The sequence below is a fragment of the Gekko japonicus genome, unplaced genomic scaffold (genome assembly GCF_001447785.1).
Source record: "Gekko japonicus isolate JY-2015 unplaced genomic scaffold, Gekko_japonicus_V1.1 scaffold137, whole genome shotgun sequence".
NCBI classification, from domain to species: domain Eukaryota; kingdom Metazoa; phylum Chordata; class Lepidosauria; order Squamata; family Gekkonidae; genus Gekko; species Gekko japonicus.
The window spans coordinates 1,736,642-1,756,402 of record NW_015174276.1 but is presented as its reverse complement, the minus strand read 5'-3'; the positions used below and the strand labels follow the sequence as shown (position 1 = coordinate 1,756,402).

At 45.9% G+C, this 19,761-nt stretch overlaps 1 protein-coding gene across 2 annotated transcripts in view; it reads left to right on the top strand.

Moving 5' to 3' along the window:
* Positions 1-19,761, top strand: part of TANGO2 (transport and golgi organization 2 homolog) — a 116,702-nt gene that overhangs the window by 86,484 nt on the left and 10,457 nt on the right. For both annotated transcript variants that reach the window (XM_015423785.1, XM_015423786.1), the window contains exon 6: positions 7,397-7,467. In XM_015423785.1, the coding sequence (XP_015279271.1) occupies positions 7,397-7,467 (71 nt within the window). The remainder of the gene's footprint in view (positions 1-7,396; positions 7,468-19,761) is intronic.

Sequence of the window (19,761 nt, the reverse complement as noted above, 5' to 3'; positions counted from 1 at the left end):
GGCAGAATTTTCGTTCAGGAAAGTGTGACTGAGGGGGTCAAAGGCACAAAGTTGTTAGCAAGCAACAGAAACGCAGAACCAGTCCGAAGAATCTCTTTGGTAAGTCAACTGTGTTGGAGAGTGCAGCGTGTCAGAGAAATAATTGCGGGAAGGCTGCATAAGATCGCAGTCTGGCTGCCGGGACTGAGCCTCGGGCTTGCATTTGCTGCTGTCTCTTCTCTCCTGGTGCACTCTCCGGCCCTTCTCTTGACTTCCCCATTCACAGCAAGCGATAGTTTGCATCTGAACTGACCCAAGTTAATAGAGGTAGTCTGCAGACCCTCTAGGATGATGGTCCTCCTGAACTTGCTCATCCATGTGGAGGTTTCCCTTGTCCGGTCAGGCTCTAAACTTTATGGCTTCAATGCATCTGTCCTCGGTTGTTTGGGACCCCATACACAAGAAAGGACTCGTGCTAGATTTAAGTTTTTTAAAGGATTTTTTATTTCATATACAAGACATACAAGACAAACGTACGTAGATACAAATTAACGGGAAATCCATTCATATCGATATTTAAACCAAAAACATTCATTTCTTTTATCCACCTTATAATTTTCATATATACCTTTTGCTTACAATTGAATATATAGTTCTTATTTCCTTTTATGTCGGTTATATGTCGGAAAGTTTTCAGTGTTATACTCTTCTACCCATTCATAAAAACTTGACCATGTGTCCTCAAAGTTTTCTTTATTATATCCTCTCAAGAGGAAGGAAGAAATTATAAATAAAATATTGGAAACAGCAGAGATGGACTATCTAAGATTTAATTAGTATTATTTTTTGATTGAGCAGGTTCCTCATGGTCTGCTAGAGGGGCTGGAGATTTGGCCTTTGCCATGGGCAGACCATTATCTCTTTGAAGGCCCAGTTGTGGGTGCCCCTCCCCTTCCCTGCAAGGGGGGGGACTAGTCGGCCCCCAAGATCCCATGAGATTCTGAGATGCCCTGAGAAGTTTTAGGAATCGAAGCTGTGGTGGGGGCACAGCCAGGGACTGATCCTGGGAGTTTCTGCGTGCCAAGCAGATGCTGTGCCACTGAGCCACAGCCTTCTCCAGGAATGACAGGCTCTAGCAAGCTAATGACAGGCTTGTTCCCCAGTGTGTATCTCCCCAGGGTGAGAGCCAGTTTAGTGTAGGGGTTAGGAGCGCGGATTCTAATCTGGGAGAACCAGGTTTGATTCCCCACGCCTCCACATGCAGCTGCTGGTGTGACCTTGGGTCAGTTGCACGTTCTTTCAGAGCTGTTCTCTCACGAGCAGTTCTTGAAAGAGCTCTCTCAGCCCCACCTACCTCACAGGGGGTCTGTTGTGGGGAGAGGAAGGGAAAAGAAGGTTGTAAGCTGCTCTGAGACTCCTTTGGGTAGTGACGGGCGGGGTATAAATCCAATCTCTTCTTCTTGTCTACCACTGAACCACAGCCCTTAAACAAAATCACAAAGAATTTCACAGAAATAGAGATGTGGTCAGTGTGCATGTACATGAAGCTGCTTTATACTGTCTACTTGGACTGGCAGGAGTTCTTCAAGGTCTCAAGCAGACCTACTGCCTGGTCCATCACCTACTGCCAGGTCTTTTTAACTGGAGATGCCAGGAATTGAATCTGGGACCTTCTACATGCCATGCAGATGCTGTGCCACTGAGCCACGGCCCCTCTCCAGGAACGACAGGCTCTAGCAAGCTAATGGCAGGGTTGTTCCCCCGTGTGTATCCTCCCCTTCTAAGAGGACCCCAGCTGTATGGTTGTCCCTGGAAATGACAGGAAATAAATAAATTGGACATCATTGGCAGAAATCACAGACTGGATCTGACAATGTACACTAAAGGCCTCATGCGGCAGCCTATGAAGTGCTGGCGTTCGCAGCAAAGGAAGTCTACTTTTCTGCTACCATCCCATCTCATGAATCACATCCCGCTCAGTTGTTTAGTGTGATTCAGCTGTCTATGACCCCTAGAGGGGCGTCACACAAAGAAAGGAGTTTGGCTCCTAGCTGTGATACCTTTGCTTGCTTCTTTGCCTATAAAATCTCTTCAGATCTGCCCTGACTAGCGTGCCGATTTATCAAAGGGGCCGTACAGTAGGGGTGTCTGTAGAACCATCTGGTCCTAATTATATGGGTTGTTTCACTTTGGTCTGTCGGAATGATGTTGACGGTTCCAAGTGCTGTGAAGGCCACGACCTGTCGTTTGGACTTCTGCCCCTCGTGGTTATTGAAATCTTGCAAGGAATTGATGCATATTTCACTTCAGAGGACTGTGAAATACCTCCTTAGTTGAGGGAGCTTTCTTTAAATCTTTGAAGGAGGCAATGATTAACCTACTTACTGGGGAAAAAATCTCCACTGGGTAGTAAGTCTTGGTCAACTTCAGGCCTGTCTGCCACCTACCGTTCTTGGGTAAGGTCATGGTTGATTAGCTGCAGCAGTACCTGGGCTCATGCTTATGCCTTTGACCTTTCTCACTCTGGTTTCCAGCCTAGTTTCGGGACAGAGATGGCCTCGGTAGCTCTGGTGTTCAGTCTCTGTTTAGAGGGGGACAAAGGGTATGCCTCTCTATTAGTTCTCCTTGACCCCTTTGATCACTCACCGCAGTTGAGATGTTTGGAATGTAGTGTGGAAACTGGAGGCATGGCCTCGAGTTGGTTTGAAGGCTGTTATAGGGAATGAGCAATCAGCAATGTGGGCTTCATTACCGGTACTGCCACAGGGTGCTCTCCCCCCATGCTGTTTAATATCTGTATGGGGCCTCTTAATGAGATCATCTGAAGCACTGGAGCTGGATGTCATCAGTATGCAGATAACACCCATCTATACATCTTGTTGTTAAATAAGCCTCCGTATGCTTTTGCCTCTGTCCTGATTGCTGTGGTCAGGTTCTAAAAGACAATCGGCTGAAAAAGGCGAGCTAGGGTTTTTTTTACAAGATTGCATTCTGTAATGGAAAAGCAGGTAACAATGGGGGCTCAGAAAGCATTTTTCCAGCCGTCCTTAGCCTAAAAGTTCTCCCCTTATTTAGAAACTGCTGATCTGACTATGCAGTAGTAACGTCAGTGCTCAGCTACTGTAATGCACCTTACTTGGGGCTGCCCTGAAAGACTACTTGGAAAGTACAGCTGGGGCAGAATGTGGCAGCCCGTGTATTACCCAGGGCTCTCTGTGTAGGGAGCAAGTTGCTTCTGTTTTACGATCACTGAAGTGATTACCTTTATGATTTTGTATCCATCTCAGAGTGCTGATGCTCACCTTTATAGTCCTTGGGGAGAGGCTGTGGCTCAGTGGTAGAGCATCTGGCTGGCATGCCAAAGGTCTCAGGTTGACTATCTGGCATCTCCAGTTAAAAGGGGTCAGGTTATAGATGATGAGAAAGACCTCCACCGAATACCCTGGGGAGCTACTCTCAGTCTGAGTAGACATTGGACAATACTGACCTTGATGGCCCAGTGGTCTGATTCAGTATCAGACAGCTTCATATGAACATATGTTAAGGTGTGAAAAGCTGCTGCCCATTACAGGCGTTTCCAGTATCTGTCCATTTAATACAAAGGCTTTATGTAAGAACTGAGGAAGGCCTCTATCCTGACGACATTTTGAAGGGGCTACAAAACTGAGCTCTGGCGGCTTTTGAGATTTTTTAAAACGTTGGATAAGATCTAAGAGCTTAAACATCGTTTGGATTCTTGTTGGGCCTTGGTCAGTCAAGAGGGCATCGTTAGTTGTCCTTTGGCTGTTCCAGTCTTTGTCTGTTATCTTTGTTCCATTGCTTAATTTCTTCCTGGGGTGATGGGTTTTATTCTTGTTACTTGCCTTGGGTCCCAGTCTCTGGGAGAAAGGAAGGCTTCCCAATGTTTTAAATAACTGAATGGTTTTGAATCTCTCTCCCTGCTGTTTCTGCTGTGCATAATTTACAAAGAAGGCAGGGTGTTTTTTGGGTTTTTTTAGGAGAGTTCAGAATGCCTAGGAAAGGGAAGAGCATAAATCTCAGCTCGCATCCTAGCTGCTATGTATAGAATAGGTTATAAATAGCCGAATAAAGAACAATTTTGCTTGTTAGGGTTGACGTACCAGATGCCAATTTATGCACTGGCAGCTTAACTCCCAATGCATCGCATTTAGCTTAATGAGATTTTATCTGGCTCGCTTTTGTTTGCGTCAAGCTATCGGTGCATCTCCCTCCGTTCTCTGACAAAACGAAACGTTGGAAATGGTCGTTCGTCTACTGTGTAAAAAGCTTTGTGCTATTAGTGTTGGGGGGAAATTCAGTTCTATTGCAAGTTGTTATTTATCCCGAAGATGAGTGGGGTGGGGGAACGAGAAGCCCCATCGACAAGACGAGACGTCTCTGCCACACTTTGAAGAGTTGTGTATAATTAAGATCTCGACTGCAGATGTGCTTTGTTTGTCAGTGGCCGCAGAAATGCCTCCCCCTCCCCACTGTAAATAATAACTGAATCACTTGAGTGAAATACTGCTTGATATGAGCTCATACCAGCATCCAGTCCAATAGACAGAGAGCCGCTTGAGGAATTGCTTTTCCATGTTGACGGAAGGGAATTCAAGGATGTTGAGGGTGAGCCATCTAACGGCAGTTTGCAGTCCACGGGATTGATGCCTCATCCAGTTTTCTTCCCGTTTTCACCCGTGCTGACATGCTGCTAGATCTGTTTGAGATTCTCCGTATCTGGACAGAGAACTGAATCCCATAAACGCACCGGCTTCTTTGGTCCTCAGGTGGCTCCTCTCTTAAGAGCTAGGGCTATGTCTTTCCAGCAGTGATGCTGCTACCCCCACCCTGCTCCTGGTTACGTTGGAAAGAAGCTTGATTGCAATCGACTTCCTTCAGTTGGTGCCAGAAATGATGGCACTGGAGGCCCCCTGCTACTGCTGCAACTTGAGAATCTTGCCCTGAAACACTGCATATGGCAGGAAGTTACTAGAGGATGCATGGACAAATTAAGCTGCTTTGATGGGCCTCAGTTATAGGTCCATCTGCCTCAGTGTTGTCTACTCTGCAGTACTCTCCAGAATCTCAGGCACAGCATGGGCTAACTGGGATCTGCTAACTGGGCACCTTTTATTTTTTAAAAAAAAACCCATTTTATTAGGATATAATAAACATAGTCAAATATAGATCATAAACTTTTATACCAATACATCCTGCCCTCCTCCCCCCCTCCTCCCCCCCCCGTGCGGCTTCCCACAGTGCTCCAACCTACTGCTCAGTTCTTAAATCTTCTTCATCACCCCCTTTTATTTTCATTACACATATCTATAGGTAACTTACCCTTCAAAGCTAACTGGGCACCTCTGAATGAACTGGAGATGCTGGGGAATGAACCCAGGACCTTCTGCATGTAAAGCAGGTCTTGTCTAAGCGATCGCAGACCTTTCCCATAACATATGTAAATTGCCACTAAATCAGGGGTTTTATCTTTCCACCTGATCTGTGGTCTCCTTGTGGCCTGAGGTTAGTTGTATCATTTTATGGAGAGTTTTATGCTGTTTTTATGTCCCTGGGCTTGCTTTAATAGCTGGTTTTATACTGATTATTACTTTAATTGTAAACCACCTGAAGCAGAAGTCTGGAGTGGCAACATAAAAGTAAATATATAAATACCAGAGATGGTATTATTTTGCTGTACTTTCAAGGGATAGAATCTGAGATATACCTTGTACACAATGCCTCCAGCATATTCATAATTTGTACAATTAGATCAAATTAGTCCATTAAGATCATAATCCCACACTAGAAGTCACCGGCAGTGCAGTCCTAAATGGAGTTATACCCTTATAAGTTCACTGAAGTCCATGAGCTTAGAAGGGTGTACCTCTGCTTAGGATTGCACTGCAGTTTAGGAGGACAGTGACTTATACAGTGGTCTTCTCAGAGTTGTTAACTTCACCGCTTTCATCAGGTTGCACACGATGGATCAGCCATTCCTTTCTGCAGGGTTTTCTCTGTGGGCTCCCCCCTGTTTACCAGCTGTGAACCTAGCAGCTTAAGGGTTACAAAACTGGTTCATAATATTGCTCAGATACAGCATGCTTATCAGAAGATAGGTTTCTGAGCTTTTTCATACATGAACTTCTTAGCATTAGCAGTTGATTCTGGGTTACCAAAGCATGGCTGATTCCTCAAGTCAGGTTTTGTCCCTTTTTACCCACCTCCTGCTCATCTCTGCTTACCTCTGTGTCTTCTGGTTATGCAGGGCTAAAGTGTGAATTATGGGAGCATTCAGCCTGATGTGTTCGTACGTCTGTGTGCACAGAAAGGATACGTGGTGGTGATTTCGCACAGACAAACGGAGTGGCTTACAGTTCACTCTTTGAAAGGGTGTACACACATACATTAATATAGTGCTTTTGTATGATGTATTCTAAGGCAGTAAAACAAGTTGTTATGATTATTTTTTTTAATTAAAGATGTATTTAATTTAAATATCTGAATATTTAAATATCTGGATTTTCTTCCGATATCTGCAGAAGTGAGCAGTGATTCACGAAAGCTCATACCCTGCCACTAATGTTGTTAGTCTTTAAGGTGCTATTGGACTCTTGATCTTTTCTACTGCTACAGACAGACTAACACGGTCAGCTACCCATCTTTACGTATAAGCTGAATTTATGTATTATATACTGGGGCCTTAATTTGCATGCTTTGGTTTGTATTTTGGGATTCGGGGGCATTATTGTATTAAAAAGGGTTTTGTATGTACAGTTGCACAGCCATTGGAGAATAAAATAAGCAGCAGAGATGTGGAGGCAGAAAAAACGGAGACAGAGTGGTGGAGCAAACCCAGCTGCCTGATGTCTAGATCGGAATGTGCTTTTGTCACATACCAGGGGGCTTTACGCCAAAAGGAACTGATGTGAAACAGTAAAACCACAGCATTGTTGACTCTGCAGCGCCAACGGGATGGAGTGGGGTCAGCACTGGGTACAATGCTGTGGATCGGATGCCGCTGGAGCTCCCTCTGGTGACCATCCAGTATTGGGACCAAATGGTGAAATAATCAGTGGGAGGTGGATGGGAACCAAATGTACACTGGGTAATTACAAGTCTGTTGAAAGCCTGTGCATTGCTAACAAGATATATGATCTAATACATTTTGTAGTCGGTATAAGACTGATAAGAATACTTTTCTGTGTGCTTTCCCTCCTCTTTTTAAAGCAGCTCTTTAAGCAGTGACTCTAGCACAAGTATTTAATCTGACTTTTTTGTTTTTTAAGTGAAGGAAGCTAAGTATCTCTGAACTGCAAAAATGTCTTGCTGTGTTGAGGGTTGCATGAAATTAGAACTTAATCAAAGATCTGAGTTGCCATTTTGCAAGGAGAACTCTCTTTCTATTTTTATCTTTTAGCACCACCAAGGGAGATGTAATTTACTATTACGGAAACAAAGGAGACCCAGAGCCTGTCTTCCTAAATCCCGGTGGGTTATATCAGAAAACTGTGGGTATTCCGGTTTGTCTTAAAACTGACGGTGTGTGCATTTGTATGTGTGCGTGCGCTGTGTGCTTTGCCTTGAAAGCAGAAATCCCTTGCCGTAGAGATCCATTCAGAGGAATTTCATACAATGGTCTGTTCATTAGCAAATGCTCTGGCCACACGTTTAGGGTGCTCAGCTAAAATCTGGAAGGGGCGAGGCCAGAGCTCTGTAGCAGAGCATACGTTTTCCATGCAGAAAGACCAGCATCTCCAATTAAAGAGCTTGCGCTGGGGAAGGATCTTTGCCTGAGATCAGACAGGACTGCTGCGAGTCAGAATGGCACGGATCTAGATGGCCCAATAGTCTACTCATGCCCACTTCACACATGAAGGGGAAGGAGGTGGTCAAATGGACCACCTGGCTTCAGACTCCATATTCGGAGGTTGAATGTTCCTTTAATGTTATTTTTTAAACCCTCCATGGAGAAAACTAGCACAGCGGCAACAAAGTTCTCCCCCTTCCCCCTTTCTTGGTTGTTGTTTCTACAGTTTTTAACCTAGATTCCTAAATGTGAATTCCAGGGCTTTTTTTGTAGAAAAAGCACAGCAGGAACTAATTAGCATAATAGGCCACGCCCAATGGCTGAAACTCATTAGCATATCAGGCCACACCCTGACACCACAGCTCATTAGCATATTAGGCCACAGCCCCGTGTTGCCAGAAGTGTGGTCAGAGGTCAACACGGGGCGGATCGCGGGGGAATGCAGTTCCCCGGGGTGAGATGTGGGGGGTGGGGCACATGACGAAGCCATGCCCCCTGCTTCCAGCTGCCCCGCTTCCGGCCCTCATTCAGCCAAGAGGAGGCAGGAGAAGAGGGAGGGTAAGTTGCTTCCTTTTGTGATGGAGCTGAAGGTCTGGGTGGATGGAATTCAGCGGGTCGTCTGTGGTGTCTCAGGTGAGACCACGTGCCAGGAGATTGTCATCGCGTTGGCGCGCGCCATCGGTAAGCCACATTTTCTGTTGTTTTATCTAAGGATACCTTTTCTCTCCTTTTCTGGGTTCCTTCGATAATGTGAGTTTCTTGATACTCTTGAAATGATTTATCCACATTGCCTCTCCTCCTCCTTTCATAGGCAAGCATCACTGCCCTCCTGCAGCAGCCGTACAGTGATATGTGAATTCCAGGGCTTTTTTTGTAGAAAAAGCCCAGCAGGAACTAATTAGCATAATAGGCCACGCCCAATGGCTGAAACTCATTAGCATATCAGGCCACACCCTGACACCACCGCTCATTAGCATATTAGGCCACAGCCCCGTGTTGCCAGAAGTGTGGTCATCCAGCCACACCCACCTTTTGCTTCTTATTCTGTTTACCTTGTTTGTTGTCAAAACCCAGGGCCTTTTTTTGTAGCAGGGACTCCTTTGCATGTTAGGCCACACACGCCTACTGTAGCCAGTCCTAATGAGTTTCTGCTGTTGGGTGTGGCCTATTATGCTAATGAGTTCCTGCTGGGTGTGGCCAACTCAGGAGCCAGCCGGAACTCCGTTCCTGTGCGTTCCTGCCCAAAAATAGCCCTGGTGAATTCCCACTTGAAGTCTGGAGTGGTGCAGTCCATCCCGCCCTCTTGGGTCTCTGCCACCTTGTTCCTTTGTGTGGGAGAGCCAAGGCCACAGTGCCAAGCAATTTTATTGCATTTCACCCTGAGACTCTTGTTCTCATGACCTCTCTGCCTACAGCAGCCATAGGTGAGCTGTTGGGCCATGCTGATCAACAGGCCCGTGATAAAACAGTGGCTAGTGATCCGGTTGTTTGTGGTAGATTTGGTCCCAGTTGCCTTCTTTTGCTCCGCCACAAATCTTTCTTTTTCGGACGGTTTTGCAAGTAGGCCCAAAGTGCCCTTTTGTCTGCTGCTGAAAGGGCCACACTCGTTAACTTGGGCACCAACCAGATTGGTTGCTGCTTACTGTTAATTACTGTAACATTTTTCAGTGCACAGTCTGTGTCCGAGTAAATTATTCAGCATCCCAAGTCCACTGGATGTTACTCAGATTTTTACAGATGAGAAAGGGAGCTAGAGAGAGAGATAATTAATAACTGAGCACTTACATTTGAGAACCCTTAAATCTGAGGCTCTGTTTCCTCTACTTTGTCTACTGGAGCATTGATCTTAGACTGGCGGATTTAGGCCCAGCCTAAAGGGTTGCAACAGTGGCATTGCAGCATTTCTTTGTTTGTATCCCCCCACGTCAAATTTGTACTGATCCAACACAAGTTGTACTCAGTGTTCCCTCTAAACTGAGTTTGTGTGAGCTAGCTCACCGTTTTTTTAGCCTCTGGCTCACACATTTTTGTCTTAGCTCAGGAAGGATGGCTCCAGAGCAAACTAATCTATGCAGGAGCCAAATCGCTCACTCACAACTTTAATGCCAGTAGCTCACAAAGTAGGATTTTTGCTCACATGACTCCACATCTTAGCGTGAGCATTGGTTGTACTGCAGTGATTTGCCATCCATCCCAGATTTGGGATTTGGCATTTGCTGTGGACGCAAAGAATTATCTGTTAGAAAGATCTCCCTTCCATATACTTATGCACCTACACACCTTTTCACTGCTGGAAGGGCACATTTGGCTCCAGTCCCATGATTTGGATCCAGTCCTGTGTCTGCAGTGCAGGTATATCCTAAGAGACTGAGAAGGAGAGAAATATATAGATAGAGCCCAGCTCTGCATCTCATTATCTAAGCCTTCAGAGTTGTCCATCTCAGCTCTGCACCAGTGCTTTGAAGCCGTGTTCCAGTGACTAATGCAGAACAAGCTGAATCCAGGCAAGACAAAGGTAATGATGCTTGGGAAGGATGATGCTGTAGGGAGATTGGATGCACTGGTTTTGGACTGCATGGAGCTGGGAGCTGGCATTGGCAGAGCACATTAAGAGCTTGGGGATGCTCATGGACCCAGCCTCAGCGTGTGGAAGGCAGGTTGGTGCTCTGAGCAGAAATGCCTTCTGTCTGGTTCTCTCTTCTTTCTTAAGACAGCCAACCTAGCTGTGCTAAACCAGGCTTTTGTAACCTCATGGCTGGAGTACTCTAATAGGTTCTACATGGAGTTGCCCTTGAAGGCAACTAGGGAACTAGTTCAGAAAGTGGCAGCCTGATTATTATCAGAGGCTAGCTGATGAGAACACATTTCATCTACTAACTCTCCCCCCACTAGCAGCCAGTTTGTTCCTAAGTTCAGTTCAAGGTGCTTTGTTATAATCTCTAACGACCTTCACAGCCTGGTGGGACTCACATATCTGAAGGACCAGCTTTTCCTCCACCTGTTACAGTCCTTCATTTGTCACCTGCTGGTTTTCCTCCTCACTTAAGGTTGAATACTTGGCATCTACTGGAGCCTGTTCCTTTTCAGTAGGGGCTCCACCTTGTGGAATATTCTCCCTGGGCACACAAGGGGGGCACTGAAGAGCCATTTTATTTGCTAGGACTTTTATTGGGGGCTGCAGTCATTTTCCTGGCAAGGGATTAACGGGGTTTTACTGTATTGACTATATTTCTCATTTGGAATTGGAAGCCGTCTTGAGCCACAAGGGGAAGTCAGAATATAAATATTTTAGTGGCTTAAGTGTGAGTAGAGAGGGGAACTTCTGTGTTAAACTATGAACACTAGGTCCCATGTTGGGGTTAAAGGTGGCTTCCAGTTTTGGAAAGATTGGAGACTACCATAGTTAGACCACAGTAGCTGGGCTCTCCTTTAGTCTGTCAGACACAGCCAGAATCAATTCTGATTGAGTCAAGAAGGACTAAATGTGAATGACAGAGAAGAGGGATGCTACCAGTTCAACAGTAGTCCTCAAGAACAATCCATTTGTTAGTACATGCAGGTATACAGTGTAATCTTAGGGATAGTTACTCAAGCCTAAGTCCTTTGAAACCAGTAGTCATTGACAGGAGCAATTCTGCATGAGTTTGTGCTGGTAGACATTCGTGGGAAGTCCCATTGCCATGTGAGCTGTGCACATGTGACTCTTGGGGGCTTTTACCCAGATTCCAGTCAAGTCACTGTTTGTTCCACATTATTCACACAAATTCTGCTGTTGATATGGGGGCAGCTTCCGACCTTTGGTTCCAATGTATATTATTTGTTTGCTTTTCAGCTTTTAAAAAAATAACAATTCAAATGCAGAGGTGCCATAACTAGCAGAAAAGGCAACCCCCCCTTTCCTTTGTGGCAAGGTATGCCTTAGAAGAGTCTGTGCTGCGGTATTCATGTTTTTAATTGACTCAACATCATAGGGCTGCGACTTGCTGTGGAGGACGTTTCTAGTCATGATGTATCCCCGGCAGGCAGATCACTCAACTGAGGAACGATCAAACTGGGCTATACTTTGTAGCAGGTCTTTCCAGCCAACAGGGTGCCGTGGTTAGAATTTCAGACTAGCATCTAGGAGACCCTGGTTCGAATCCCCATTCTTCCTTTGAAACTCACTGGATGACAGGCCAGTCACACCCTTTTGGAGAAGCGACAGCCTGCTAAAAGTCTAGTTAATGTAGAATACTGCCGAAAGAGCCATTTAGTCCACATGTACCCTAGGGGCTGCGGTGGCTCAAGTGGTTAAGACGCTGAACTGCAGGCTGTGGAAGGTCTGTAGTTCAGCAGTTCGAGACCCGGGTGCCGCATGACAGAGTGAGCTCCCATCTCTAGTTACAGCTCCTGTCAACCTAGCAGTTTGAAAGCAAGAAATTGCAAGTAGATAAATAGGTACCTCTTCGGTGGGAAGGGAACAGCGTTCCGTGCGCCTTGGTGTTTAGTCATCCTGGCCACATGACCACGGAAACGTTTTCGGACAGCGCTGGCTCTTCGGCTTTGAAACGGAGATGAGCACCGCAACCCTAGAGTCAGATTTGACTGGCTTTCGAGCAAGAGAACCTTTACCTTTTACCCTAGGGGGAGCTGTGCATGCCCCAGTGTTCCGGGTTCATTGAATGTTTTCTCTTGCAGTCTTTCTTTCTCTGCTCTGTGTTAAGTATGTGTTAGCGCTTGTATTCTGAAGGCCTCGCTGTGGTATTAGTGGCCTGCAGTCAGTTGTCTTTTTGCAAAATCCGGTTGCAGTAAAAGTCACTGGAAGCAAACTCCAAAGCGTGAATTGGGTTATTTCTCAAACTCTGCCAATACACTCTCAGTCTAACCTACTTTACAGAGTGGTTGTTTGGAGGATAAAATGAAGACAGGGAGAATGATATTGAAGTCTGCTTTGGGGGGGGTCCCCATTGGGGAGAAAAACAGGGTACAAATCTAAATAAATAAGAGTCTAGATAGGAAAGGTAGATAAGCCAAAAACTGGAGCTGTGACTTTTCAAAATTAATTGTCAGCACAGTTGATTCCATTTATTGTATGTGAATATACAAGCAATTTTTTTATTTATTTATTTATTTATTGTCTATATTTATATCCCGCCTTTCCAGATATCTGGCTCAAGGCGGCTAACAGCATTAAAATGGCAAATACTGTAAATGTTCCATGACGTCAAGTCAAAGCAGAGTTAGAGGGAAGGTGCTGAAAATCTAACTCTCTGTGAGAGTCTGCAGGTGATGCCTAAACCCAGGAAAGGACCGAACCAACGCCATTGTAATGGTTGGTCTCCCAGCTCCTCTAGCACAATTAACTATGCAAAATAAGTAGACGTGTGCAAATTTGCATATCATGAATGCAGGCTGCTGAGTCACACTCTTTTTTTATATATATGCAAAATATCAGCAGCCCTTGCTTTTAGTGAAGCACAGTTCGGAACCTAGCCAGAGAAATCCATTTCTGCCGTAGTAACTCAGCACTGCTAAGCTATCATTTGCAGGTCATTAAAGGGAACACCAATTTCAAGTAAGAGTTCTTGGCAAATGCTGCTGTGGTCACTGCATGCCTTGGCGGGAGAGCTTTCCAGAGCTCTCGTTCTACAAAAGTAGCTACAATGCAGATCCTCTTGGCCAGTCCACAGGATGGATTTTCAGATGGAAGCAACCTAGCTGTTGACTAGAAAAGCTGTTGAGTGGGGGGTGGGGGTGGATCAGACTAGGTGGCCTATAAGGCCTCTTCTAACTCCAGGGCTTGATGACTGACTTCATAAGGTTTTTTTAATAAAATCCCAGAATCAGGATGGGACGCAGGCTCCATCTGTTCATCCTCCTTTCATAAAAAAAATCTTTCAGAATACCCTTAATTAAAAAACGGGAAAGCTGGGTCGCTCTGTTCGCCATGCTTTGTTTTCATACAGCTTAATTCTGCATTGAAAGGTGTGCCGTCGCTTCTTCACACCACGGCACAAAATTATAATAAAAGAATCCTGTATCCACAGGCTTCGGCTGTGCCGACCCTGATGTCTCTGCATCAGCAGAGTTCATTCTCTGCAAAATGCGGACTCTGCAGGGAGGGGAGCAGCTACTCTTGGAGGGTCGAGGAGAGAGAGAGAGATCATTATATTACTCAGCTCCCGCTTGTTCTGTTGGATTACAGCCAGCAAATGTAGGGCACTGCTGGGGAGAGAGCTCAGCCAGTGTTGCCGTGCACCATTACGAAGCCTGCTTGAGAAATGTGCCTTTATCCTTTATCCATGTGAAGGGTGATGAAGTGCAATTTATTAAGCCATATGTAGCATGCTTTTAGCACCCTGAGTGCTGTACAATCTCTGAAGGAGCGCATTCGGGCCCGGTTGAATCGCTGTGCTCACTATGTTACAGAATTGGGTCTTGACCAACGTGGCGAGTGACCCTGCAGTGACATGAATTATCTGGGCTTCCCAAGAGTGAGAGCACGCCCATGCCGCTCTTTGGCACCAGCTCCTTTGAAAGCTTCTTATAACATTGAAGCAACGTGGCAGTCCCCCTGTTGCACCATAGATGAGCAGATGTGTCTGCGTAACAAAGAGAGTGCTGTCGGTAGGCAAAGCCACTGTACCTAATACACGTACTGGGTCCAAACAGGATGGGGGTGAACAGGTGTGATGGATGTGGTTCCAAGATAAAGGCCATGACGTATACACCTGCCTCTGTGTTAGATGCGGAAGACCAAGTTTGATTTGTTGTTAGATGTGTCCACAGTAGGACAGACATAGCAGCCCTGAGACCTTTATGTCTTTTAGTAAAGGTGTTTCTAAGTATCTTGAGCATTCTATGGCTGTGTGTGTGTGTGTGTGTGTGTGTGTGTGTGTGTGTGTGAGAGAGAGAGAGAGAGAATTGTGCCACTTACCACTGCTTAATTGCTTGATTTTAACTTTGGGTTTCATGCTTTGTGTTTTTGGTGTAGTGGTTAAGTGTGTGGACTCTAATCTGGGAGAACCAGGTTTGATTCTCCACTCCTCCACTTGCAGCTGCTGGATGACCTTGGGCAAGCCATAGTTCTGACAAGAGCTGTCCTTGAAAAAGAGCAGTTTCTGTCAAGAGTTCCCTCAGCCCCACCTACCTCACAGGCAATGTTCCCTCTAAGCTGTGGCATCTTGTGAGCAGAAGTTCTGCTTTGTGAGCAACTGGCATTAAAGTTGTGAGCGAGTGATTTGGCTACTGCATAAATTAGTTTGCTTTGGAGCCCTCCTTCCTGAGCTAAGACAAAAATGTGTGAGCTGGAGGCTAAAAAACTGTGAGCTAGCTCACACTGACTTAGCTTAGAGGGAACACTGCAGGGTGTCTGTCGTGGGGAGGGGGAGGGAAAGGAGTTTGTAAGCCGCTCTGAGACTCCGAGTGAAGGGTGGGGTATAAATCCAATCTCCTCCTCCTCCTCCTTCTTCCACAAAGGGTATGGAAGTAAGTGCCATCAAGTCACAACCAACTTTGGCAACCCCAGCAAGGGGCTTTCAAGACAAGAGAGAGAGAAGCAGAGGGGGTTGGCCATTGCCTCCCTCCATAGATTTTATTCTCTTGGTGGCCCCCCATCCAAGTACCAGTCCTCCTTTGAGCACTGTAGGGTTGCCAACCTCTGGGTGGGGGCTGGAGCTCTCCTGGGATCACAGCTGATCTCCACACTATATAAATCACTTGCTGATTATTAAGTTGTCTAAAACATCCATTCCACTTATCCTGGAGACAGTGGCTGCTTTGGAAGGTGAGCCGCATGGGATTATACCCTTCCAAGGTCCCTCCCCTCCCTAAACCCCACTCTCCGAGGCTCCGCCCTCAAGTCTCCGAATGTTTCCGAATCCGGAGTTGGCGAACCTACGTATCTGACACTAGTGGGCTGTACCATGCTGCCTGCCCTCCTAAAAGACCGGGTAGACTCTCCTTAGATAAATAGTGCTGTCCCCCCAATAACTAATGCTGTCCCCCACCGGCATATGCTTACCCCCTGTCCCTTGTGAGACTCCAAAAGGTACTGAATAACCCCATAGAATCCTTTCTTTAAATCACCAGTGGAGAGTTAAAAAGACCTTCGCGAAGAACAGTTGCACCTCTGGCGGAAGGATCTCAGGTAGCAGGTGTTAGGGAAGACTCTCCTGAGATCTTGGAGAGCCATTGCTCCAAGGAAGCACGAGATGGCCCCTGGTATTTTTGGCCACTGTGTGACAGAGTGTAGGACTGGATGGGCCGTTGGCCTGATCCAACATTGGCATCTCTTATGTTCTTAGTGGTACAGCTTTCCTTGTCTCTTGGCGAGATAGTTTATTACCTGGGGTGAATGATCTCCAGAGCACTTTTGTGTGTGTGTGCAGGCCGTGAAAAGCTGCCCCTCACTCAGTGGTTGCCTGTCTTTGCCCAGAGGTGTCACGGCAGGGTAGAACAGCTGCCGCAAAGTGCACCCTTTGGGAGTAGATTTGTACGTTGGACAATGCTCGTGTGGCAGTTCTTTCAAGAAAGAAGATTGTTTCTCGATAACTGTCTTCCTCCACAGAGCCTTCAAGTAAGCTTTCGAGGAGGGGCCGTGGCTCAGTGATAGAGCATCTGCTTGACATGCAGAAGGTCCCAAGTTCAATCCCCGGCATCTCCAGTTAAAGGGACTGACTGTAGGTGATGGGAAAGCTCTCTGCCTGAGGCCCTGGAGAACCGCTGCCAGTTTGAATAGACAACACTGACCTTGGCGGAACAATGATCTGATTCAGTAGAAGGCAGCCTCCGTGTGTTCATGTGTATGGTCACCTCTCCTTTTGCTTGCAGTTGACTTTCTCTTGCTTTCATTCCCCCCCCCTCATTGTTGTTTTCAAAGCCTTTTTTTGATCCCACCTGCTTTGGAGTGTTTTTTCCTTCTCATTTTAGTGTTCATTGCTGCTTTGAATGGCGCCGCTTTGGAGTGTTTTTATATGTTGCTTGGGCTTTGACTTTTAAAATATTTTACCTTTCTCAATGGAATATTGTAAGCCACCGCAAGTGCTTTTACGGAGAGGGTGGGATGCCAGTTATTAAAATAAATGATTAATACAGACCTTCACCTTTTTAAAAACTATGTCACTCTGGAGGGTAGGGAGGAGTCTGAAATGTGTGGTAAAAAAATACAAAATGCAACCAGTCAGTAATTTCTACCACGAGACCCCACTTGGAATATTGTGTACAGTTCTGGTCACTGCACCTGAAAAGGGACATTGCAGAGCTTGAAAAGGTGCAGAAAAGAGCAACCAAAATGATCAGGGGGCCTGAGCAGCTGCCCTGTGAGGATCGGTTAAAATGCTTAGGGCTGTTTGGCCTAGAAAAAAGGCGAGTAGCGGGAGACATGATAGAGGCTTATAAAATTATGCATGGAGTGTAGAGAGTGGTCAGGTAGAAACTTTTCTCCCTCTCCCATAATACTAGAACCCGGGGTCATCCACTGAAGGACAGACAGAACGAAGTATTTCTTCAGGCAGCGTATAGTTCCTGTGGAACTCACTGCCACAGGATGTGGTCATGGCCACCAACTTGGAGAGCTTTAGAAGGGGAGTGGAAAAATTCATGGAAGAACGGGCTATCAAAGGCTACCAGCCGTGATGGATATCAACTCCCTCCGATACTAGAGGCAGCATCCCTCTTTATACCAGCTGGCTGGGGAGCACAGGCAGGATGATGCTGTTGCAGACTTCCTCTTTGTGGGCTTTCTAGAGGCAGCTGGTTGGCCCCTGTGTGAACAGAATGCCGGACCAGATGGGCCTTGGGTCTGATCCCGCACGGCTCTCCATATATTCTCTGTCTTCCAGCCAAAGATAGCTAAGTAGTTAGCCAGTTGTTGTTTTGACTCATTGGTTGTGATTTTGGAACCAACATGAGCGTGTAGGGGTGTGGGAGTAAATGTATGCAAAGATCCCATGCAGCTGTAATATGACAACTGTGAATGACACCATCCCAAGGTAGCAAAAAATAACCTTTTATTATTAATAATCATATATTTATTCCTCCTGCCCTTCAAGGAGAACAGGATGGTATACATGGTCCCCTCTCCATTATATCCTTTCAACAAACCTGTGAGATAGTGTAGACTTAGAGCATCTGTCCCGAGGTCATTAAGAGGACCAGGGGGAGAAGATGCATGCATGATCTTCCACACATAATGGTGTTAATGTGGACCTAACCCTAACCTTCCACATACATCCATGCAGGTAAAGTGTCACCCAAAGGAGTCCTCAGGGTCAGCTCATACTTTTCCCGTTTCTGTGTAAAAGGCAGTCATGCATTGTCTTTTCTCCACCTGTGAACAAGCTACTAGCTACACTTGGAAGGTCTTGAATCTGTTGTTTTTCTGGGCTGACAAAAGTTCCTGTAGCAAGGTTGAAGGGGAATGTGATTGGGGAGGCCAGCCGGTGAATCATCAGCAGTACAAGAAGGGGTGGTATACAAGGGCGTCTTTTCTTCACCTTCTCATTGCAAAGCAACAGCTGTCTTTTAACCCATTTAAAATATTTATCCTTTCACGGTTTTTTTTTAAATAAAGAAAATCGTCTTCCAACTAATTGACTGGCGAAAACAAACATGTCTGTGGATGAATCTCGGGGAGATCTAATAACAGAATGCGTGATGTTCTCATGCAAACAGATGGTTACCGGTGTGTAAAGTAATCTCTAGCACACGGCCTGAACCAAGAGATGCATGCAGATAAGAGCGGAAGCGAATCTTCTAGTGATCACAGGACTGGACTGCTGCTGAAAGCACTAGCCCCGTGCTGAGCCTCCCTCCTCTTCTCCTCCCCTTCCATCCCACCCCATCCTCCAATAGCCGGTGGTACCACAATTTCCCATGTCCTTGCACTGTGCATTCCCCTATTTCTGCCATGCAAAGTAAGCAGTGAAGGAGAGCTTCGGCTGAAACCTGCTAGAGAAGATGACTTCTTTTGTTTTACAGTGAATGATGTAGTAGGATATTGGGACTGATCCGTTGGATGCTTTGCAAGCTTTCATTAGCTCAGTCATTGTACCCTTTTTCACATGCACAGACTGGTGTTTTGCCATCTGTGACAGCAATGTGCCGGTATCGCATTGGGTTCCATTTTGCAGATGGGAGGGTGAGGCTGTTGGTGATATGCTTCCTTATTTATTTATTCTTCAAGGCAAGGCGGGATATGAATCTAAAATAATTAATTAATGAATAAATTGTACCCCGCCCTCCCAGCCAAGGCCGGCTCTGGGCGGCTTACATAAAATCACCGAAAAACATTTTAAAAAGTACAATAAACCATTTAAAACAGTATTAAAACCAATTCGCAATTCCACAATAAGTGCTTGTTTTGCTGTTATTGTTAAGGTGGCTTGTTAGTTTTGTGTCTTTGATTGAGTGTTATGATTTTAATTGTATTTTTAAAATGTTTCCATGTTCTTCTGTTTGCCGCCTTGAGGGCCCTGATTGGGTGGAAAGGCGGCATAAAAATGTTTTGAATAAATAAGAGAATAGGAAAACCTAGAAATGCACAAAATGTATAGAGGAAAAGTATACCTGTTCCCACGCCCCCAGGCCACAACAAACCCAGGGGAGAGCTTTAAGTCTCGTATCATAAGGACATCCTCTTAGGATGAGGCCAGCTATTCCTGAATGGGCACTCCCTGCAGACCAAGAAGTGATACCTCCTGGGACTTTCTGAAACAACCCTTCGCTCTAGTGAGGGGCAAGAAAGCCAGCCTGGTCCTTTGCTTTGGAAAAGAAGGGGTTTTGGAGAAGCAGGTCGGTGCCAGCAAACACATTTGAGGGTGCCACAGTGCCCCCTGGCACCAGTGTGGGCCCTACCCCTATCCTACCACTCCAATGAGCAAAGTTTGTTTATTTATTGATTGAAATGTTTATACCCCACCTTTCCTTCTGTCTAAAGTTGGAGGACAAGCCACTTAAGTTGGAGGAAGAGTCCTTGGAGGATGGCTGGACCCATC